General features: G+C 55.7%; 10 protein-coding genes across 10 annotated transcripts in view; 5 read left to right on the forward strand and 5 right to left on the reverse strand.

Moving 5' to 3' along the window:
* Window positions 1-202: 202 nt before the first annotated feature.
* ISF_04582 (MutT/nudix family protein) lies at window positions 203-1,105 on the forward strand (the record flags this gene model as incomplete). Its single annotated transcript, XM_018848188.1, has 1 exon — window positions 203-1,105. One exon carries the CDS (start codon window positions 203-205, stop codon window positions 1,103-1,105), a length of 903 nt encoding a protein of 300 aa, XP_018704522.1.
* A 129-nt stretch (window positions 1,106-1,234) lies between these two features.
* On the reverse strand, window positions 1,235-2,099 carry ISF_04583 (NUDIX family hydrolase; the record flags this gene model as incomplete). The annotated part of the gene is made up of 2 exons (XM_018848189.1): window positions 1,235-1,945; window positions 2,007-2,099. The coding sequence occupies 2 exons, from the start codon at window positions 2,097-2,099 to the stop codon at window positions 1,235-1,237; spliced, it is 804 nt and encodes a 267-aa protein (XP_018704523.1).
* Window positions 2,100-2,452: 353 nt separating this feature from the next.
* ISF_04584 (hypothetical protein) lies at window positions 2,453-3,622 on the reverse strand (the record flags this gene model as incomplete). The annotated part of the gene is made up of 3 exons (XM_018848190.1): window positions 2,453-2,913; window positions 2,965-3,244; window positions 3,302-3,622. The coding sequence occupies 3 exons, from the start codon at window positions 3,620-3,622 to the stop codon at window positions 2,453-2,455; spliced, it is 1,062 nt and encodes a 353-aa protein (XP_018704524.1).
* Window positions 3,623-5,019: 1,397 nt separating this feature from the next.
* ISF_04585 (homoserine O-acetyltransferase) lies at window positions 5,020-6,570 on the forward strand (the record flags this gene model as incomplete). Its single annotated transcript, XM_018848191.1, has 1 exon — window positions 5,020-6,570. The coding sequence occupies one exon, from the start codon at window positions 5,020-5,022 to the stop codon at window positions 6,568-6,570; it is 1,551 nt and encodes a 516-aa protein (XP_018704525.1).
* A 511-nt stretch (window positions 6,571-7,081) lies between these two features.
* On the reverse strand, window positions 7,082-9,264 carry ISF_04586 (hypothetical protein; the record flags this gene model as incomplete). The annotated part of the gene is made up of 2 exons (XM_018848192.1): window positions 7,082-9,155; window positions 9,215-9,264. The coding sequence occupies 2 exons, from the start codon at window positions 9,262-9,264 to the stop codon at window positions 7,082-7,084; spliced, it is 2,124 nt and encodes a 707-aa protein (XP_018704526.1).
* A 1,976-nt stretch (window positions 9,265-11,240) lies between these two features.
* ISF_04587 (Orotidine 5'-phosphate decarboxylase) lies at window positions 11,241-11,992 on the reverse strand (the record flags this gene model as incomplete). Its single annotated transcript, XM_018848193.1, has 2 exons — window positions 11,241-11,629; window positions 11,836-11,992. The coding sequence occupies 2 exons, from the start codon at window positions 11,990-11,992 to the stop codon at window positions 11,241-11,243; spliced, it is 546 nt and encodes a 181-aa protein (XP_018704527.1).
* A 346-nt stretch (window positions 11,993-12,338) lies between these two features.
* Window positions 12,339-13,497, forward strand: ISF_04588 (Carbohydrate/purine kinase; the record flags this gene model as incomplete). Its single annotated transcript, XM_018848194.1, has 3 exons — window positions 12,339-12,477; window positions 12,534-12,710; window positions 12,764-13,497. 3 exons carry the CDS (start codon window positions 12,339-12,341, stop codon window positions 13,495-13,497), a joined length of 1,050 nt encoding a protein of 349 aa, XP_018704528.1.
* Window positions 13,498-13,865: 368 nt separating this feature from the next.
* On the forward strand, window positions 13,866-14,723 carry ISF_04589 (Acyl-CoA N-acyltransferase; the record flags this gene model as incomplete). Its single annotated transcript, XM_018848195.1, has 2 exons — window positions 13,866-13,998; window positions 14,047-14,723. The coding sequence occupies 2 exons, from the start codon at window positions 13,866-13,868 to the stop codon at window positions 14,721-14,723; spliced, it is 810 nt and encodes a 269-aa protein (XP_018704529.1).
* Window positions 14,724-15,715: 992 nt separating this feature from the next.
* ISF_04590 (pre-mRNA splicing factor ISY1) lies at window positions 15,716-16,520 on the reverse strand (the record flags this gene model as incomplete). Its single annotated transcript, XM_018848196.1, has 2 exons — window positions 15,716-16,456; window positions 16,518-16,520. The coding sequence occupies 2 exons, from the start codon at window positions 16,518-16,520 to the stop codon at window positions 15,716-15,718; spliced, it is 744 nt and encodes a 247-aa protein (XP_018704530.1).
* Window positions 16,521-20,437: 3,917 nt separating this feature from the next.
* Window positions 20,438-21,642, forward strand: part of ISF_04591 (hypothetical protein) — a gene marked incomplete at both ends in the record, with an annotated part of 1,849 nt that continues 644 nt past the window's right edge. The window contains one exon of the mRNA XM_018848197.1: window positions 20,438-21,579. Within this exon, the coding sequence (XP_018704531.1) occupies window positions 20,438-21,579 (1,142 nt within the window). The remainder of the gene's footprint in view (window positions 21,580-21,642) is intronic.

Below are 21,642 nucleotides of genomic sequence, written 5' to 3' on the forward strand. Positions count from 1 at the left end.
AAAAGAGTATCACTGTTCATACCTGCTATCTACCTTGAGGTACCTCAGAGTGTACCACAGGGGAGTTCAGCGCCTTCTTCTGCGCTTGACAAACATATCAGCCACTATACGTCTCAACATGGCACATCAACTGGCTTTCCGAATAAAATCCCAAATAATTAATTCCGCGCGCTCTATTACACACACTGCCCATCTCTTTCAGATGTGTCTCGCCCAACAGAGTAGTGCGAGCTGCGACTTTGACCCGCCCAAGCAGCCTCGGTGGGTATGTCGGGTACCAGCTCACTTCACCCTCATATCCATGATACAAGACAACAACCACATCCTGTCAAAATCATCACAGCCATCATGGGTTCCAACGAAGGGCCCAAGCAACTCGCCACCGGGCCACTGGTACGCGTCCGTTGCCACAATACGAGAACCCGCCGCTGACCGATTCACAGCCCGACGAAGAAGCCCGTTGGATCAAGCTAGTCAAGTGAGCTTCACCGACACATCTCAACAGCCCCCCTCACCGTCTCCCTCCAGCTCACCTAACCTCCCCTCCTCTTTCTTCCCTAGGATCGACTACCAGGATCAGACGGGCAAGGCGCGGACGTGGGAGTCCGCCGAGCGGCGCACCCGTCCCACCGGCAGCGCCATCGACGGCGTCGGCATCGTCGCGCTCCTCGACGACCCTTCCACCGGCGCCAAGCACGTCGTCCTGCAGCGGCAGTACCGCCCGCCCATCGACCGCGTGTCGCTCGAGATGCCCGCTGGCCTCGTCGACGCCGGTGAGACCCCCGAGCAGGCCGCCGTCCGCGAGCTGCGCGAGGAGACGGGCTACGTCGGCGTCGTCGCCGAGACCTCCCCGGTCATGTTCAACGACCCGGGCTTCTGCAACACCAACCTGCGCATGATCCACATCCACGTCGACGCCAGCCTGCCGGAGAACCGCGACCCGCGGCCGCAGCTCGAGGACGACGAGTTCATCGAGGTCTTCACCCACCCGCTCGCGGACCTCTGGGGGCTCTGCAAGAGACTCGAGGCCGAGGGCGTGGCCATCGACGCGCGCGTCGGCACCCTGGCGGAGGGTGTGCTCCTGGCGCAGCAGCTCACGCTTTAAGGATGAAGAGACGCCATGACATGACGCCCATGTTCATGGATACGAGTTATACAAGACAGATTCATGCAATAATACCTAGAAAGGGGAAACAATAGAACATTAACAGGTTTAGAAAATGCCATGAGAATTTTAGACCTTGCCCTCTCGCCGCAGCCCTTCCCACAGCGCCAACGCGCCCAGCGTCTTCGCATCCCGCGCGCCCGCCCTCCACGCATCCTTCATCGGCACAATCTTGAGCGTGATCTTCTCCCCTCTATCACGCAGCCCCGTCAACCTGCCGCTCCAGCTCCGCAGCTCCTCACGCGAAACCCTTCGCTCGTAGCTGTACAGCGTGACATGCTCGTCGCACCCACCCGCGCTCGGGAACATTGCCGCCGGCAAGCCCTCCTCCTCCTGCTCCGCCGCCAACTCGCTCAGGCACGTCAACTCCCCCTCCGCGATCGTCATGCCCAGCTCCTCCTGCATCTCCTGCGCCGCCACGCCTTTAAAGTTGCCCGCGTCGTCCACCATGCCGGCCGGCAGCTCCGCAAACGCCAGGCTGCCCGCGGGCACGCGCGGCTGCACGGTCAGCACGACGTGGCGCTCGTTCGCGGCGTCGTCGGGGAGGAGCATGACGAGCATGGCGACGCTGGGCCCGCGCAGGAGGGCCGCGGCGGGGAGCGTCTCGCCGGCGTTGTTGGACACGACGGCCGCGAGCTTGAGGAAGCCGACGCGGGCGCCGCCGAAGAGGTCAAACGCCTGCACGGTGACGGAGCGCAGCACGTACGGGTCCGCGCGGAAGGGGTGCTCCGCGCTCGAGGACTGCAGTGCCAGCGAGCGCGAAAGGGTGCTCATCCACGTCTGCGGTTGTCAGCGGTGGTGAAGAGAATACAGTGGGCAGAAGAGTGTGGTTAAAACTCACAGTGAATGGCTTGAATGCCCAAAGTTGGTCCTCAGTGAGGCCCTCCGGAAGGGTGATGGGAACGCCCTCTTTGGTTCGGATGTGGATAGACATGGTGCTCTGGAGGCGGTGGTGAAGGGAAAAATTGCGACTTGGCAAAAGGTATGGCTTGACTGGCAATTTTCTATTAAGAATAAGGACATAGAGCGACCGATTCATACCTCGAACCCCCTGCACCAATGTATTAGAGTGTAAAGGCGTAAAGTCGAGCATTACGTCGAGCATTACGTCGAGCATCCGTCAACGGTCGCGGTCATACAAACAGCGGGTCAGTTGGCGGCAAGGCCCCAGCTAATGCAGAACGCGGACGGTCGCGAAACAACCAGGAATCTGGGATGATATTTACTCATAACTCATTAAAACTAATTTCAATCAATAGTGTTCTTCAAGGGGAAAAAAATTGCCCTTCAGGTGGCTGCCCAGTACACGTCAATGCTCGCTGCTCTGACGCTGTTGACCCAGCCGGGGAACCTCGCCTTCGCCCACAGCGTCACGACGTCGCCGAGCTGTAAACTACGGACAAACTCGCCATCGCCGGTTTCTCGTCCACGGCCATTCTCCTCTAGAGCCTTGCCGCCGTCAGAATCAGGTTTGATGTCATCGTAACATGTCCACGTAATTTCGTGGTCTTGAAAGTCTCTATGGGCACGCTTGTTTTTGCAGACTGTCCATTTCGGGCTATGGAGCAGCGGGAAGCTGTACTCGAATCGGGGCTCTTCTGGAGTTGCCTCCTCATTTGCAGCACCCTCTTCCTGGGATTGTGACTCGTCCGCGTCTCTCTTCTGTGGCGCGATTTCTGTAACGGTCGGATATACTGGTCGAAGGGCTCCTCGATGGAGGGGGGTGGGGGGAGGGTCCTGAGGAGGGCCTATGCAAGTCAGTTACGCGCGTGGAATTCGAGGTAACAAGCTTCTCTTACCGATATCAGACTCTTCCAGTCGCTCAAGGCCAGCTTCAAACCAGGTCCAAGAGTTCTCGTACAGACCACCAGTCTCACCCGACCAGCCCTGATCGTGGGATGTCACCTTGAAAACCACTTTGCGTACGGGGCCTTGTAGCTTTGGCAGCGGGTAGTCTGCCAATCTCGGGAGAGTTTTGGTCGAGATTTGAGTTTGTAATGGCTTCGCAGTGGCGGCGTCGCCGGTCAAATCTAGGTTGCCGCCGTGCTCGTTCGTGAAACCGATAGGCAGCGATCGAACCTGTAGCTATCAGCGCCTGTTTGCTGCCTGCTGGGGCGAGCTGGGGCATTTGCTTACGAGAAACTTGTTGCTCGAGTGTACCGAAAGCACATTCCCTGTATAGTCTGCAGCAGTCGTCGTGCGCACCCAGTATTCGGCGAACTCGAAAATGCCATCGACAACATCGACGGGCAGCTTGGTCGCCTTCGCGATCATGATGCGCACGACGACAACGTCTATGGGAGAGGGGTCGTAGTGGCCATCTGCATTGTGCTGTCCCGCGTAGGGTATAGCTGGAGCGTCAGCGGATCGGTCTTCGCTCGGCTCAGCAGGCGTCGGGCCAAAGCCAAGAGCCTGGATGCGATTGATGATGTTGGCCGGGATGATTCGGTAGGACATGGCGGGGTAATTCAGGGGGATGACGTCCTGATGTGGCGTTGAGCAGACTGTAAATATCGCTCCTCTGGCTCATCTAAAGATGAATGAATGTGAGGGTAGAATCTGGGCAGCTACCCTTCTGTTGATGCAAATAGGCAGTGATCTATTCAGGTGTTGACGAGTTAAAGATGCAGACGCTGCCTTCACTAAAAAGGGACACATTCCAAGTGCGCTGGCTGTATTGACGTCAGCTGTGCTGGGGTCTGGCTGGCGCAACGCAAGCACGTTGCCACTTGACGGGTCGGTACCTGGAACAAGCCGCCGAATGCTGGGACTGGCTTTTCCCCTTATCGCAAGCATTACGGGGTTTTTTGAAGACTAAAATTTAGACTGTTTAATGGTTGTCGACAAGGCTGAATAGCGTGGTTCTGTAGAGCTTCGCCGCGTAATCTATACTCATGAAGGGAGCAGCTGGGAAAAAGAGGTACTTGAAGTGCTTACAAATTTGCCAAAGAATAAATAGAAATAAAAAATCACGAAGAATAAAGATGGCACATTTTGGATACTATTGGCTCTTCTGTCTTCAGCATCATAAAGAGAGAGCTCAACAAAACAAAGCCATTTTTAGACGCCGTTTTATTGTCCGCATTGTCTCCCTCTATTGATAAAGAAGGAAACAGGTAGTTCCACTGCCTTTCTTTGAGTTGAGTATTGCTCTTCATTTATACAAATGTCTCCTACTGTATGTAAAGTTGTGCTTGCAAATTCGGACAACTATAGGGTAGCTTTGTCCAAGCTACTCGACTACTTCACAGCACAAGTATGGCGCAGAAAGTTGGCAACTGATCAAGGGAACACGAGGGCTTATACACGACAAAACTGTCGCTATGACTGGCTCCTTATAATGCTAAAATTTTATTCAAAATGTGACCGTAATCTACAGACCGAGTGGTAGTACGTTGCGGCTGCATGAACTCTGAATAGCCTCTACCGGCAGCAGGATTGCTTTGCGTGGTCGGATCCGCCCGTGGTCGAACTGCGGCAACAACGAATTCAATCGGTAATGGAATAAACAAAATGACAAACAAGCCGAATTCCGAGTCCACCCCGTGTATACATCCATCATTCACTACATCACTCCCCAGACCCCGCGGCAGCCTCCGCTATCGGGTCGTCGGGGCATCGGCCGGCGATCCGGCCGGCGCTGCACGTGAAATGGTGTGCGAATGGAGCTCCAGCTTCGGCCTAGTCGTCTTCAACGGGCAAACATGAATTTCAAAGCACCCTTCTTCACGTTTCCCAAACCTTGTTAATTAATCAATCTCGCTGTTCTTCCCATTTGCATTTTTCCCTTTTGGCATTTTTGTAATCATCCAGCGACATACCTCCATAACAAAATACACTCACACATATTCCCCATGAGGCCCCATCGGCAGCTCGCCGCGGCCGCTCGGCACTTACGCCGGCCCACGCTCTCGTCGCCCTCATCCGCCCTCATCCCACGCCATGTCGCAACGTCATCACCACCGTCCTCCACCCGCCCCTTCCAGACCACAGCAGCCGCCCGCTCGGGCGCGGCCTCCAACCCCGCCATGGCGTTCCCGTGCTTAGACGCCATGGAGAACCGCTCCGCGACTCTGCAGCAGGGCGCCGCGGAAGCAGCAGCCTCAACCTCCTCCTCGCACAGCGGTCCCGAGCCCTCGTACACCTCCGGCGTCACGCAAGTCTACCACTGCCGCGAGCCGCTGCACCTCGACTGGGGCGGCGTGCTGCCCTCCTTCGACGTCGCCTACGAGACCTGGGGCACCCTCAACGCCGACCAGTCCAACGCCATCCTGCTGCACACCGGCCTGTCCGCCTCCTCGCACGCGCACTCCACGCCCGAGAACCCGTCGCCTGGCTGGTGGGAGCGCTTCATCGGGCCCGGCGCGCCGCTCGACACCGACCGCTACTTCGTCGTCTGCACCAACCCGATCGGCGGGTGCTACGGCTCCACGGGCCCTTCCAGCGTCGACCCGGGCCACGGCGAGCGCTACGCGACGCACTTCCCCGTGCTCACCATCCAGGACATGGTCCGCGCGCAGTTCCGCCTCCTCGACGCGCTCGGCGTCCGCCGCCTGCACGCCAGCGTCGGCTCCAGCATGGGCGGCATGCAGTCGCTCGCCGCCGGCTTGCTCTTCCCGGAGCGCGTCGGCCGCCTCGTGTCCATCAGCGGCTGCGCGCGCTCCCACCCGTACAGCATCGCCATGCGCCACACGCAGCGGCAGGTGCTTATGATGGACCCCAACTGGAACCGCGGCTTCTACTACGGGCGGGTGCCGCCACACGCCGGCATGAAGCTGGCGCGCGAGATCGCCACCGTCACCTACCGCTCCGGCCCGGAGTGGGAGCGCCGCTTCGGCCGCCGCCGCGCTGACCCCTCCCGGCCGCCCGCGCTCTGCCCGGACTTCCTCGTCGAGACCTACCTCGACCACGCCGGCGAGAAGTGGTGCCTCAGCTACGACCCCAACTCCCTCCTCTACGTCAGCAAGGCCATGGACCTCTTCGACCTCGGCCTGCAGAACCAGCGCGCCACCCAGCAGCGCCGCGCTGCCCGCCAGGCGGCCGGCCAGAGCGGGGCCGACGCGGCCGCCTGCAGCCTGACGCTGCCGGACAAGCCGTACGAGGAGCAGCCCGAGTCGCAGATTGACGTCTCCGAGGCGACCCCGGCGGGCTCCTCGCGTCCACCGGAGGACCTGATCCAGGGTCTCGCGCCGCTGCGGGACACGCCTGCGCTGGTCATGGGCGTCGCTAGCGATATCCTCTTCCCGGCGTGGCAGCAGCGCGAGGTCGCCGAGTCTCTCCGTCTGGCTGGCAACCGCAACGTCACGCACGTAGAGCTGAGCGAGGAGATGAGCCTGTTTGGTCACGACACGTTCTTGCTCGACCTCGAGCACATTGGCGGCAACTTGAAGAACTTTTTGCGCTGACCAGCAAAGAAAGCGGAAGTAGTCTAACCAAAATCTAGATGAATTGTATCAAAAATAAAGATATCATCCAAGTTTTCACTGCATAGGTACTCGCGTTTCGGTATCAAATCGCTTTACGCAAATAAATTCAAGATAACCTGCAGCCAAATACTTTCAGCCCTGCTCTACGTTGTGGTATCAAAGTCGTGCTATCCATCCCACCCAAAATCGATTCGCGAGCCACTCTGGTCCGCATTCCGGAAAAGCGATTCATACAAAAAAAGAAACTGTATGCAATACAATGCCCAGACTTGCAGTTCGTTTTGTGAGTGCATCATTTTTCTCCTCAAGAGACAATAAGAATTAGAAATAAAACAGTAGGTGGCCTCCAGCGCTAACGAGGTGAAAGAAAAAAGAAAAAAAGAGAGATACGCCATCGCACATAGAAGATAACTTGAAACACAATCAAACAGAATTCAGGCCATGATCACAAGATTAGAAAAGAAGTAAATCCCAAACCAGCGCCAAGGTATTATATGAAAGTATTTCCAAATTCGCTTTGCGTGGGCGGGGCCGATCGCGGTTCTGTGCTCTTCTTGGGAGATGGTGGGAGAGTAACGGGGGCAGGTCGCGGTGGTGCCTTTTTGGCTTCAACTCTCGTGGTATTTCCAGTAGGGCTGGTACAGCTCGTGTCAACGGCAAAAAAGTCACCGACCAAGCCCGGAGACAGTGCCGTCTTTTCGAGAGCATCCTCAAACGCTTGCGTAAGACTTTCGCCTGAGCTGGAAATAGACAGCTCTAGGGATGCGAAAGAAGGACTCGGGAGGTTCATGTCGATGGCAGAGGAGATCGAAGGCCTTGGCTGGCTGTTAGTCGCAAGGGGAGGTGGCATTGCCGAGTGTCGAGGCTCCGCCGAGTCGATCAAGCCCCAGTCTGGCAAAGAAAAGTCTGGACGCTCGGGTGAAGAGGCTTCGTCAGATCGCGCGGGTCTCCGAGGGGGCTGGCGTCCTCTCGGTAGACCTTTCGTGACTGGAAAGTCGCCCTCCAATGCGAGCATGTTGTAGGGACTCTTGGGCGACTTCATGTCAAGGCTTCGTTTCGATGCCTCATTACTAGGATATTGATTTGCGCCATTCAATGTTGGTGGAAAGGAAGACTTTGGGCTTGGTTCGTCATGATGTGCCGTAGGCAATACGGTCTTGTGTCGCAGGCTAGGTTGCGAGGAACTCGTCTTTAACGGCTTGGGTGGGCCAGTTTTTCGCCGGCTACTAGCATCGGAGCCAAGTCTAGCACGGAATCCCAGGCGAGGTGGTGGCTCAAATGTGCTCATAGGACTGTTTCCTGGATGAGCACCGGCAGCGGCTGCAGGCGCTCCTCCAACCAAGCCGTAAAGCGTTGCGGGTCGGGGGGCGGTTGTCCGGGGAGCTGGAACAGGCGCCGGAGGAGGAAGTCGGAAGGAATTTGTAATCAATTCCGGCGAGTTATTCATGGCTCTTGCTTCAGTATCCCTTTGAAAGGTGCCGAGTTCACCCTCAGGCCCCTTTGTCGCAGTATGAGCTGAGCTGATGAAGGCATTTTCAGGTTTGGTCGTCGGCGTCTGGTCTTTTTTAAAGGTGGGAAATGGCTCGAGATCAGGGCTGGCAGCATAGATTGTGGATGGCGGCTCTGGGAATTGCTCAATTGACGCCTGCTTCGTGATAATTTCGCCAAAGTCAAAGTCTGCGAAGCTACCGGCGAAGCCCTCTGTCTGCCTCTGCTTGCGCAGTTTTTCGAGTTCTTGCTGCTCCAGATCCATGGTGAAACTACGGCGGCGAGGTGAATGGAAAGTAGTCGTGTCGCGCTTCGCTAGCACATTGCGAATGACAGGGGCTTCCCACCGATCTTCGCTAGTACGAGGAACGGTTGTAGCCGGGGAAGGGAGAGACGAAGGATCACCATGAGTCTTGCCGGACGTGGAAAAGTCTGACACTGACGGTGAGAGGACTTGCTCGGCGTTATTGACAGATTGTGGTGGAGATGGGTAGCCGTGAGTGAGAGTCATCTCCTTGACAGGTAATGCATTGTCTTTCGGCGGGCTGGATGGTTTCACCACGTCACCTTCGTCGTCATCCACGCCAAATTGCATCGCAAGTGGGCTCTTGACCGGGCCATCCGTATGGACAGATGACGGGACAGGTACTCCAATAGTATTCTTGCAAAAGTGAACATCGAGAGGATTTACCCACTCCTTTGTGTGTCCGCTGGCTGTGGAAGGCCGATCTGGGGTACCGACTCGGTGACCGCTTCCACCGAGAGCCGAGGGTAGAGGAAGCTTCGTAGTACTACTGTTCAAGGCTGGCGATCGAAGATTGGCCTCGGAGGACGGGTATCGTAGGCTGCTGACGCTTTCTTTGCGCATGGGGCGCGACAAGTCGACCATGGACGAATTGGCCCCAAAGCCCTTGAAAGTTTGGCGCCAGTTTGTTGAGCCTTTCGACGAGTAAGAAGTACCAGGGCGGGCAAGATGCTCATGGGGTTGAGATGTGCCGTAGAACTGGCCGCGGGCTAATTCTGGCGGCTCTGTTGCTTTCCAACCATCTTGACCTTTCTTGTCACCAGATTTGGCCCTGTGCGTATAGGTATCAGTCGGATGTTGCTAGGCACTGTATCAACACGTTCGACTTACAGGCCCTTTTTCTTGTCGCTTCCAAATTTGAGGCCAAAGAACGAGACCATTCTGCGTCGATGAAATTTAGCAAGTCTGGAAGATTGCAAGGAAAGGCGAGTCAATTTACATGTTGTATGATCGCAACGAACAGCGAATTAGTTTGTTGGCGGCCGGGTGGACACCCGGATGTCGTGGCGGTTTGGAAAGCCAGAAGGAGGCTCGCACGGATAAGGTTCAAACGCAGGCTGAGTCGGAATGGCAGTGACAGCTTCAGGAGCACAAAGAGGCGTCCCGCAAGCTGAGGATTGAGACAAGGGTCGAATGGCAGACTGGGAATACCAATGCGCAAGAAAAGTCGGGATGCTGTTTCGAGTCTTTGTTGGCGCGCAAACGGGGATTCGTTGTGGGCGGCTAGAACCGCAGGTCCGCAGGGATAGTAAGCGAGATATATGCAGGGAGGTAACGAGGAAGTTCAAAACGGGAAAAGAACGAAAGGAACGTGGGCGCCAACGAGGGCATGCGACGAAGAAAGAGCGGCAAAAAGAAAGGCGAAGGCGAATGCAGAATGCAAGATGGAAAGGATGGCGGAGGAGAAGGGGAACTGGGGAAATGGCCAGGGTCCATCCTGGGAGGGTCTCACATATTGGCAGCCCTGGTCGCAAGTTGGCTCCCTGGGGAGCTAATAATAATAATTTAAACTAGAACAGTTTGGCGTCTTTGAATTGCGGATACTGTTGATCTACAAATGACAGGCTGAAATTGCTTTCTTCAAGAACTCCCGGTGCTGTTTCCCTGTCGCGATCTTCTGTCCTCCAGCAGTGCCGTCTTTGATCACTTGCAACATGAGCTGGCCGCTTGGACAGCCCAACACATCACGGAACACCAGTAGAACGGACCAACAGGTAGGCTGGGGCTGGGATATTTTGTATGATTTCAGTTGTTGGCCAGATCATCATTCGTCATAGTATGAAAAGAACAGATATAACCCCCTCCCCCTCGATTTATTTCCTGGCCTGCTGCAACTCTCTATTCTGGCCTCAATCTCGTTGATAGAGTATTTCATCGGACGTAGGCGGGTAGATGCTGATGATGGGCCGTGAGAAGAAAGAAAGCATGGCCAGTTATAAGTTCAGCAGCCAGTTTTTATTATTAAAGGTGACAGCTGGCAAGCTGCGAATAAGTGACCTGAGTCAATGCGCGGAAGCCTCTGGCCAAAGGTACCAGCCTCTCCCCCTGGAAAAAAGCCAAGATGACCTAAAAAGCCCGCCTCCTCCACTACTAACCTGGCCGCAGAGAATCCACAGAGAATATGGCGCCTACACCAACCACTCTCGCTTCTCTGCAAAGTCGGCAAAGATCTCGGTCATCTGCTTGCTTACAGTTTCAACAGGCTGCTCTGCATCGACAACATGAAATATGTCCCTTTCCCGCACAAGAGAGATCACTTCCGCGATGGTGGTACCGAAAGTAAGAAGGCGGCCGCGAATCGATTGTGCATTGTCATCAAACCGCCCCCGTGCCAGCAGGCAATCGACCATGATCTCTTCCGCGCACTGCAGCAGACTACACACTTCAGGGGGCAGACAACGCTCTCAAAGTAATGCAGTTGCGCCAAATGTCGTGGAAACCCTGCAACAATTAGTACCATGGTTGCCGAGCCGCACGGCGAGCTACTCCTAGACTTACCTTCAAGGACAAACCCGTTGATGCCACTTTGTGCAGCTTTCTTCACGTGCGATTGGACAACCGCCATGCTGATCTCCTTGGGTGCGAAGGTGCCCGCCAGCATGTTTTGTTTGATGATTTCGCGATGGGGAGTGTCCTCGTTGGCCGCCTCCGCTCGAAAGACCTCTCCGATGCTAATGTGTGCGACCTTGAACTTGCGACAGATTACTTCGCATTGCGTCCCTTTGCCGGCCCCAGGCCCTCCTATTCTTTCGCTGCAGCAATCGGGTCAGAAGAAGCGTAGATCCCGCGCCCTGCAATAATAAAATCGGCACCTCGACCGACCGCATCCGCCGGGCTCTGGTACTGCTGTCCGAGTTTATCTCCGCTGCTCTTCATATTGATCCCGGTGGTGAACACCACCGGGATCCTCCTGGCTCGTTGCGCTCTCATCTTGGGCGGTGGCAAGAGCCTGAGTCGCCACGAACCCAATCGTGGAATGGGGGTATTTCCGAGCCGCTGCGATGCATTGCTGTGTGTAAGGCCCGGTCGCGAGACTCCCCTTTGATGTCATCTCGGCCAGGATAAGGAAAGCGCGCTGGCCGGAAAAAGGGAAGTTGGGGTCTGTTACGGTCTGCGTGAGTGCTTGGACAATGCCTTCGCCACCAAGTATGCTGAGATTGACAATGTCGGCCCATTCCGAGATCCGCAGAGCTCCGTTGTGGTACTGTTTCTGGACAGTGTTGCCAATGTCGACGAGTTTGCGATCTTCAAAAATCATAAAGGTATGCTTTTGAGCCAGCCAGCGTCTTCAATCCCTGGATAGTATGGTCCCCAAAATCGCGCACAACGTCGATGTGAGTCTTGAAAACGGCAATAAATGGCCCAAGACCTATGATTGCACTTGTCAGCAGACAGCACTACCTAGCTCGATATCCGAGGTCATTGCAAGTGCTACACCAGATTAGACTTACCATCTGCACACTTGAGTAAGCTATCTGTATCCTCGAGATCGGCTGAGATGACCGGGTTTGACTTTTTGGAGTCTGCGATCTCGAAGAGCTTTTTGGCGACTGTGTGCTGGTGAAGCTTCCCACGCTCGATGTATGTTTTTCGCGACTGAGACGCCATGGGGATGGTAGTATCAGGCTTGCTACGGACGCAGACGCCAGTAAACTATGGTGAGAGCGAAGAAACCGCCGTGTTAGGGCCAGGACTAGCAAATGTGGAAAGAAGGTCGACTGGGTGATCCGGGCTCAGGTGTCGTATATCGCTCAAATCAGCCAGTCATTCTTTGTTCTGATTCGCTGTGGGCAGAGGGGGAGGTTGCTGCGTCGCCACGTCACACAGCGCAACGGCTTAGCTACCAACAATACTCGCGCTGGGCTCCTCACCGTAACTCAGCAGAGCAGAGGGGAGGTTGCTACTCCAAGCGCTGCTCTCTGCGTGTCATTTGCGTCTACCGCGGTTCGGAGCCATGGAGCAAGCGTGGCCGTCTCCGTCCACCAAGCAGAAAAGTCCCCTGTTTGTGTCGCTGGGCATGACTGTGCTAGATGAGTTGCATTTCTCGTCGCGAGAAACACTCTACAATGTGCCAGGTGGCTCTGGTCTCTATGGTTAGCATCAAACTTGATATTATGCAGATAAGGAATCTCTGACAATCGCACTACAGCGACGCTTGGAGCAAGACTCATGGACTCTACTGTTGGTGCCGTCATTCTCACCGGCAAGGGCTTCCCGGAAACTGTGATGGACCAGATCAAGCAGTGGGACGTGACGCTCAAAGTCAAAAATCTACCGAATAGCCCCTCCACTAGGGGCTTTTTACAACACAAGGATGAAAGTGGCCGTGAGTCCCTCACTACGTGATTGTCAAGCGGTTGCCGGGGCTGACTTGAGCAGAGAGAACATTTCGATACCTCACGCCACCGCTGCAACCTCACCCGTCCGACCTGCAAAATAGCCCGCTGATCAGATCACGGGGGTTTCATTTCCTGGTACGTCCAGAGCTGCTTCAGGAAATGGCTGACTCGCTTCTCTCATTGCGGAGTCTCGTCGGAGAACGAAGACCACTCATCGTATGGGAGCCCGCGCCACTATTCTGCAAAAAGGACCTCCTGGAGCAACATCTGCAAGCTTGCAAGCTTGTGGACGTCTTCTCGCCAAACCACCTTGAGCTTGAGTCTCTGACGGCAGATGGCCCTTGCGACGGTGACTTGCCTTTTTCCCGCGAAGATGTCGAGTGCCGGGCTAGACTCTTTCTCGATGCCGGCATTGGTCTGGACAAGGATGGGCTCGTGGTTGTGCGCTGTGGAGAGCATGGCTGCATGACACTGTCGCGAAAGACCGGGGTCGACTGGTTACCAGCATTCTTCGATTCTACGTCGCCCGTGGTCGTAGATACTACCGGTGCTGGAAATGTCTTTCTCGGCGCTTTTACCGTGGCCTTTCTGAAAACAGATGATGCGAGAGAGGCAGCCATCGCTGGCTCTGTAGCGGCAAGTTTTGCCATTGAACAGATTGGTCTGCCCGACTTCTCGCCAGCTTCAAGCGCGAAAGAGACATGGAACGGGGTGGATGTATCTACACGCCTGGCAGAATATAGGGTAAGATTGTCCGGCTCGGAAAAGGACTGATATTATCGAACCGGTTCTGATTGTGGTTGGCAAAAATAAAACGAAAAATAAACACCATTGCTCAAGTATAGACAAGGGCTTGCTGAGTAGAATGTAATTCGAGGAGCGGATTTTAAAAGATGTGCCAGCGTCTCCTCAGTGTATAGAATACCCTGTAGACGCTGTAACAGGACAGCAATGCATACAAGACGAGGCCAGACTGCATGCACGAGTTGGTATGACTTATCATTGAAGGAGAGGTACTTTACTGGCGTCGTGGTAAATTATTAGGCAGGCAGCCACCAAACCAGCTTGGGCGCTCGATGTGGCTTCCCGCTGGTCACAACATTCTGGTAATAATCCAAACAAGCCATACCCTCGACGAAAACATGTCGCGCAACTTCTGCACAGAAGTGTTTGATCGTATCCAGGTTACCGATGACATCCTAAAGGATGCTGCCCGGCTCTTTACCGAGAACTATGGGATCTGGGGTCATCATAATGGCGCTGTCGGCAAGCCAGGTAAGTAGCTGTAGCAGATGGGCTTGTCCTCTTCTCACTCGCAGACAGGCGGCCGCGTGAAGATGACCGCATCTCGCCTCAGAGCCGAATGTCTCCCCGAAGGATCACAAAGCTCCTATGCAAGAGTGATTGTGAATGGAACCCTGGCAGGACACGCCTTTGCCTGCCGTTGGCGATACGACAACCGCCAGGTCTGCTGGATTACTCAGCTTGTCGTTCATCGAGACTATCGGGAGCGGCGTCTCGCGACCATGCTTCTCCTCGCCCATTTTGACAAGGTCGACGAGATATTCGGCATCGCAAGCTCTCATCCTGCTGCCTGCAAAACGCTTGCCAAGGCCTTTGGAAGTACTTCTGATTCAGTAGCTGACTTGGCAAGTGTTATTTCAACCGAGCCAGATCTCGTGTTGCCCCAGACCGCTTTGGAGTACGCAAGGCAACATGCCCGAGGTGTCCTGGCGGCATCTCCAGTCCGCTATATCAAGAACGCCAGCCTTCGAGGAAGTCTCTTCGACGCGGGAGACACGACCGGTCTCAAGTGCGGGGTGGATACAAGCTTCTTCGTCGACCACGCTGAACCAGTAGCTGCACTTGCACGGGTGAAAGCGTCTGGCGAATGGCCACTTGGTGACTTGCCTGATGGCCATGAATTTCTACTGCTATTTGATGTGGCACGGGAAAAGCGCCATCAGTGCACCCATGTGTGCGACAAGGCACTTGCCTAGCCAGCACAACAAGAATGAATGGCAATCTGTATCTCCGTACAAGGATTGTTTACCAGTGGTATGACTGCCCATGGAGAGAGTTTGAGGAAGATCAGCATGACCCAGCCTGGATCGGCGCAGACCGGGGGTATTTCAGGGTAGCCCAGGCGAGAAACTGAACGAACCAATGTGCAACGCTAGACTCTTCGAGGCCAACTGGTCACCAGAGATACATACCCCTGAAGCCGTTTATAGATTGTCTCAATTTCTTCTGAGCAAATCAAGACAACATCGCCAAACTACTGGTCGCATCGAGAGGAACTTTACAAGGGTCCATTGTTAGCGCTGCGGTGGCAGCAAATCGTTTTGCCTAGCATCATTTTAGCATGCTGCAGCCCGAAATGAACATCACATTAGCCAGTTGCCCCTGACCGGCAGATTTTTTGCTTGAACCATCAAGAATAGATATTATGTACTCAATATCGAGTGTGTGTGCTACAATAGTCTTCCAGTCCCCCCCCCCGGGAGCTAGCCGGAGCCAGGCTCGTGAAGCGATATGTCGGCCAGAATTGCTACGTCTGTTGGCCAGTCTTCCCCAGCCTAGAATTCCTGTGACATGCCTAGGTCTCGCGCCAGCCGGGTTGATGGTCACCGTATCGCAGGGTATTGGACGGCTTCCAAACGCCGCCGTTGTATTCAAGACGAAGCCAGCCCACAGCATACCTTCGTATCATTCTGATTCATACATGGCCAGCGCGAGAGCAGGTATGTTTGTCACGAGTAGGTATGCTTTAGTCTTCATCCTGCCGTACAAGGACACCAAGTTGCAATGTTCGCTGCGCATGGCAAACCTATCGCAGCCACCTCCGTTGGTCCCATACAGCCGGCCATGACGCGACAAGGGTCAAGATGTTGAAGAAGAAGCAACGAATACAATTTTCAATCCAAGCACCGGTACGCCATATCTAAGAAGACGAAAAAAACTCCGATTTTGAACCCAGGGAATTCCCTCATCAGAGCTGCTCCAGCAGCTTTCGCCGCCGGCGATCGATCAGCTCCTCCTGCACATCCTCCAGCGTTGGCAAGCTCACGACATGTCCATCGCCCGAGTCGCCCGGCAGCGGCTCCCACCCCTCTGGGGGTTCCTGTACGCCGTCCCCGAGCAGGTTCTCCATCGCCTGTCGCTCCTTCTCTGCCTCGTACCGCAGCAGCGCCTCGTCCTCCTCGTCCGGCGCGTAGCCGTAGTACGCCGCGTCGACCGCCCTCCGCAGATCCTTGCTCGTCTCCAGCGGCTTATTGCCGTCCTCGGCGCTCTTCGCCGCCGCCGCCTCGAACAGCTCCTTGACGCCCGGCAGGTCCTTGGCGCGCCCAAAGTACCGGTACCCCTTGCCGCCCCCGGGCACCTCGCGCCCCTGGTCGTCGTAGACCTTGCCGCCGCCGCCGCGCATGTAGTTGGGCCCCCCGAGGTTCCGTATCTGCACCTCCCACATGTGCTTCTCGCGCATCAGCTTGTTGATCTCGTCGTTGAGGTCCCGGATCTGGTAGTCGCTCAGCACCGGCTCGTGGATGCGCGACACCTTGCGCGAGATCTCCCGGAGCACCTGCCCGCGCCACTTCTCGCACACAGGGATCGACTCGACTTCGGTGATGGCGCGCGGGCGTCGCGCGCGGCCCGTGTCGACGATGCCCAGGTCGGCAGCCTGCGCCTCGCGGAAGCGAAACAGCATCGACTGCGCCTTTTCCGAATTTCGCGCCTGGGGTTTTGCGGGTTAGCTATGTGTTGAGTATGGGTGGTTGCCTGCGCCGAGTACGCACCATGATGTGTATTTGCTTTGCGCCGGCTGCAGGCGACTGTCTGTTGATGGAGGTATTGTCGTGCAGAGAAATGGTGAAAATCGGTCTCGGTTGCTCTGTGACGACAATTTGGAGAGCCACAAGCCAGCCCCACTCAACTAAACTCTACCAACGCGCCCTGTCGCGCCAACTCAACGTTTAACATCTACACCACATCTACACGACATCTACTCTATTCTTTTTTGGACATGGAAAATATGCTTCAAGCGAAAACTATTGTATTTTACTCCGAAACGCACTATCCTTGCTCGCCGGCGGCTCAGAAACGACTCACGTTGAGTCACGTGCCGGTCTTGCAGGCAGAAATTGAACTGGAACTGACATGGTTCCCCTTTCCTGACTCCTATGCCATCACTGATCAGACCACTCGCGGCAGAGGATTTCCTTCTTGTGATGCAAACGTCAAACGCTTCTATTCTCCCTACCGTAACCTCTATCATGCCAGGCTTGGCTGAGGCGAGCTCCTCAGGCGCGAGCTCTTCGACCGCCCGTTTGGTGTTTGCCTGTCTGGATGCACGACGGCGAAACACCTTTACGAGGACGCAGCTTTGCGCCCCTGGATCAATTTGTGAAATATTAGGGATAAATATCTTCCCTCACGATAAGTATATGCCATGCTCGAGCTTGAGCCGCCGATTTCCTTTGTCCCGTGTTCTTCGACCAGCAAACGTTCTACGCTTCATCACGTCTGGCCAGAAGTCTGGCCTCCGACACCATGAAACAACCAATCTGCAGTGAGGATAATCCCAGCACACGCTTTTCGGGATAATGTGTCCTGTCGCTACACCAAGGTCGCCACTGGGCGGTCCTTGTGAAGTGGCAGTGTCACTATCATGACCGCTTCCGCATGAAGAACAGAAATCTGAGCAGACCTTCTCCAACAGCCTCTCACGCAGTCCAACAGCACGCGCAAGGGGACGCGGACAGATCGACTCGCTAGAACTCCTACGAAAGTAGGGGGCCAGCAAACTCGTTCATTAGCCTGCTTCCAGGCAGGGGGCTACGGCCATTCAGATTTCTCAACTCGAAAGGATTCGATATAGCCGCAATGACCGACAACCCTTGAACAAACAAGAAAGCAATAGCTAAGCGCTTTGCTACATGTTTTTGAAAAACTATAGTTTTCAATCGGAGCAGGCTGAGAATCCGCTATTTCGCCCCGAGGATCTGAACGGAACCGTGGCTCCTTTTGACTCGACGCACTGGTTCCGGTTCCGGCGAGCTCAGGAATCCGGGCTCCTGCGTGTTGCTGGACAAGGGGAGAGGTCTTCGGGTCGGGGAAGGAGGTTGGTTTTGGAAATACACAAACAAGCAAGATACGCTTCCTTTGGGAAGTCTTAGTGTTTTCGACCCGGTGATGACCCAGAGTCCAACAAGCCAAATTTGCAGCTTAACCACAGCATCGACAGTGGTCGGGGAAGAAGCATGAAGGGGGCAGACGAAGGGTCTTTGCGAATTCCAGGGCTGTGGTTGGTGTGCTGGATGCGATGTTGACGCGGCAGAGGGTCGAGTTGGGAGGCGCTTCGGTCAAGGAAGAACCGCGGGGCATCGACGCGTACAAGCAAGTAAGCTTCGGCGTTCTCCTGGTTTTGCACTCCTTGTCCTTTTGCGGGTTCTACCGCGACGGTTCGTGTCTCCCGCTTCCTCATCCAGCCCGTTCGCACCGTATCGTCACGCTGGCTGCGGCTCTGCGTACGCTTTGGCGTCTTTATTCCCTGCTCCTGCGACTTGTTTCGACTCTGCTCGCATTGTCCCAGCAGACCTGGCCATACTTTCGGGTAGCCTGGTGCTGGCGTCCTGTGTGTTTCCAGTGAGAACACAAGAGAGCTAATCTGAGGGTCTTTGTTTTTTTTTTCGTCGTCCTTTTCCGTTGTCACGTTGTTTCTACCTTGACCTCTACAGGCTTCTGCATAATTTCGACAGGGGATGTTGTGCATCTTTTGCACGACGGCTTGGCCCCTTCGCATTTGATGCGCCGATATCTGAACCCGAGTCAGCGCTGTGCACATGGTATGGCCCCAGGAACGTGGGGGCACGGTGATTTCAGCCTTGGATTAATGCAATGATGTCGCTGGATTGGATCTCCCGGGAAAGGTAAGACTGCTCATCCCAGAATTTCGGAGGATTATGCTTTGTGATGGCCGAGTCCATGAAGTGAAGGTGGTATCACAAACGACCCCGCCCAGCCTTGCTCGAGCGCGAGGTCTAGCGGTGATTGCTTATGCAACGCATCATGTGCCGTTGTTTCTGATATGTTACCCCAGCCATGCCTTTTTCTTGTCAAATATATGCGAGACGAACATAAAATCCATTAACAGGTGTCAGAGTTACCAATCGGTATCTCGGGTCAGCAAATGGTATCAAAATGGTATCAATACTGTTCCTCAACTATAGTAGCATTGCATATGCTGTCATCTGCTGTCATCTGCTTGTACGTCGCCGCCATCTGATGAGTGCCGGCATGGATGAGACACGGATATTCCCGAATGCATGCTCCATTAATAACTCATTCCATTACGGAGGTCGCTTTCGGGAGTCGTGTCTCGCGCTGGAATTATTTATTCTTTTTTCCCCGATTTTAATCTTTCATGCCTTCCTGATCCTCCTTGTCTTTCCTATCTCTCTTACCTTTATTATCATTCTAATATTCTCTATTCAGCTTTCCACCCAGGTCTTATTTCTGCCCTATATCTTGCCTATTTAATGGCTATTAGAATCGTATGTAGTAGATACGGCCTTAAGTACGAATTACTCTTTGTCATAGGAGCACCGTAGGCCAATCAAGTCAATATTGCACCATCCTTAACTGGACACAGATTCCGTCCTCCGATGTACCCTTGCAGATGATTGAGTCGACCGCCGACCACATTGCAAGGGCCCTCCCCGTAACTCTTCCCCATCTCGACCCAATCGCGCCGCTGTCTTCGCCAGCCACATGGCCGGGCGCTAGCAGGGCTCTCGCGATTGGTTACACATTGCACAAATCGTCAGCGACGGCTGCTCCCTTCTCCACCAAGTCGGTTACATTGATTTTGGAGAGTAACAATGGGGGGGGGCTTCCATTGTATGGGGTGGGCTTGCTATGAGTGGTCCAGCCGTCCTGGCCCCGTCCTCAGATCGTCCGGGTGTTATAACATGCTGGGCGCTTAAAATGGTAACCCAGCTGAGTGTGGCTGCTTCTTCCTCTCCCAAGAATAGATCAGCCCGCCCTACACCCACCTGCAGCAGGCTGCACCTCACTGCCGTGGTGTGGCAGACCTGCAGCGTTCGGACACTAACCTTGTGGCCCAGCACCCAATCATACCGCCCTGAGGAAGGATTTGCTGGGCGGGCGGGTAGGAAGAGGAAGCTAGACTTTGAAAATCCAGCCTGCGAGAAAACAAAGGCGCTGAAGCTAGGCATGGGGGGTGAGTTGGAGAACTTCAAGCTTGCGGCCCATCACGGCGCCTACAGACTTATATCATGTCTTGTGTAGCCAGCCTCACCACAGCTTTTGGTACCACCCTCGTCCCCTTCCTCGCATGCTCGGGCCTGTGATGCCGTCCTGCAATTAATTGTCCCCTTTTAGCTCTTGCGGTTGCGCACGCATCGGTCCGCGACACGCAGGACAAGGTCCCTGCCTTGTCTCGATTGATTAAACGGTAGGGGGTGGTTTGTTCCACAGCGGCCACGAGGACATGCAGGTTCATTTATGATTATCGTCCGACTTTTCTTTTTCCCTTCTATTTTTATCCTTTATTGGGTACCACATTGTCCCTGAATAGCTGTGTTTGTCGCACCCTGGAATATATACAAACCGCAGTGACCTTGTCCTCACCGGACCCAGACAGCAACAAAAAGAGGACAAGAACGAGAGAAGGAAAAAGAGAAGGCGATACAAAATGGCAACGCAACAGCCTCTGGCCGGCGGCGCCCAAAATAGCAGCAGCTTCTCGCTTTTCCCCAACCCCAACGTGTCGCGACCGCCGCCGCCCGTCATCCGTCTACATCCCAACCCCCGGCCAAAGCGTTCGGCATCGCGGGAACGGGCCCGACAGGAGCAGGAGCAGCAACTCCGGCAAAACCACGAGCAACAGCAGCAGCATCAGAGGCTGAACACGCCACCAGGCCGCTTCTCAGACTCGGAATCCCCAGAGTCGTCGCCGCCCCGGCCAGACACGACGACGCAAGTACCCACCACCACCCACACGCCGCTGCAGTTCGACCCCGTCTCCAGCTCCGTCGCCTCGCCGCAGCCGGTCGCCAGCATTCCCGGGCGGAGCAGCAGCGTCCGCTCACGCAGCTCCATCGCCAAGCCGCCCCTCACCGACGACAGCGGTGTCGGCGCCGCCGGTCCGTCGTCATCCGCCGCACCAGCACCTCTCCGGTCCATCTTTCCGACCTACAACCTGGACCTGCCTCTGGACCAGCAAGCCTACGGGCCGACACAGATGAGCCTGTCCCACATTCCCCGAGCCGTCATCAGCCGCCAGAGCTACTACGACCCGGAAGTCATGAGCATCGGCCAGGCCTACACCAGCACCACCACCGAGCCGGTGCCCGAGCTGCCCCGCAGCGCTCCCCCTCCACGCTATCGCCAGCAGCAGCAGCAGCAGCAGCAGCAGCAGCAGCAGCAGGACACGACACCGTTTTCGGCGGTGCACCGCGCCCATCCGCGCGCCAGCTCGCTGAGCCCGCCCGTGATCCCCACTACAAGCACCACCGAGGAGCTCAAGACATTCTGGAAGGCCACCAACGGCTGGAAGGCCGCGCCCTCCGAGGGCCGCGTCTTCTGCCTGAAGCTGTCGCAGCTCAAGGACGCGCCCGTGTACACGCTGTCCTCCGCCTCGCAGCCGTTCTACACCCTGCGCCTGGACCCGACCTCCGCGTCCGCGCTCGTCTCGCTATCGCGGCACGACCCTGCCAAGACGTACAAGCTGCCCAAGCCCGAGCTCTCCTCCTCCTCCCCCTCGAGCCCCGGTGGGCGGGGGCAGCGCGAGTCCAAGCACTGGCAAGAAGCGCTGCGGACGACCATGGAGGAGGAGTCGCGGCGGCGCCCTCCCGGCGACGGGCTCGTCGCGCTGCTGATGCCCTCGCCGGCGGCGCG

Source organism: Cordyceps fumosorosea, assembly GCF_001636725.1.
Source record: "Cordyceps fumosorosea ARSEF 2679 chromosome Unknown scaffold_10, whole genome shotgun sequence".
NCBI classification, from domain to species: Eukaryota; Fungi; Ascomycota; class Sordariomycetes; order Hypocreales; family Cordycipitaceae; genus Cordyceps; species Cordyceps fumosorosea.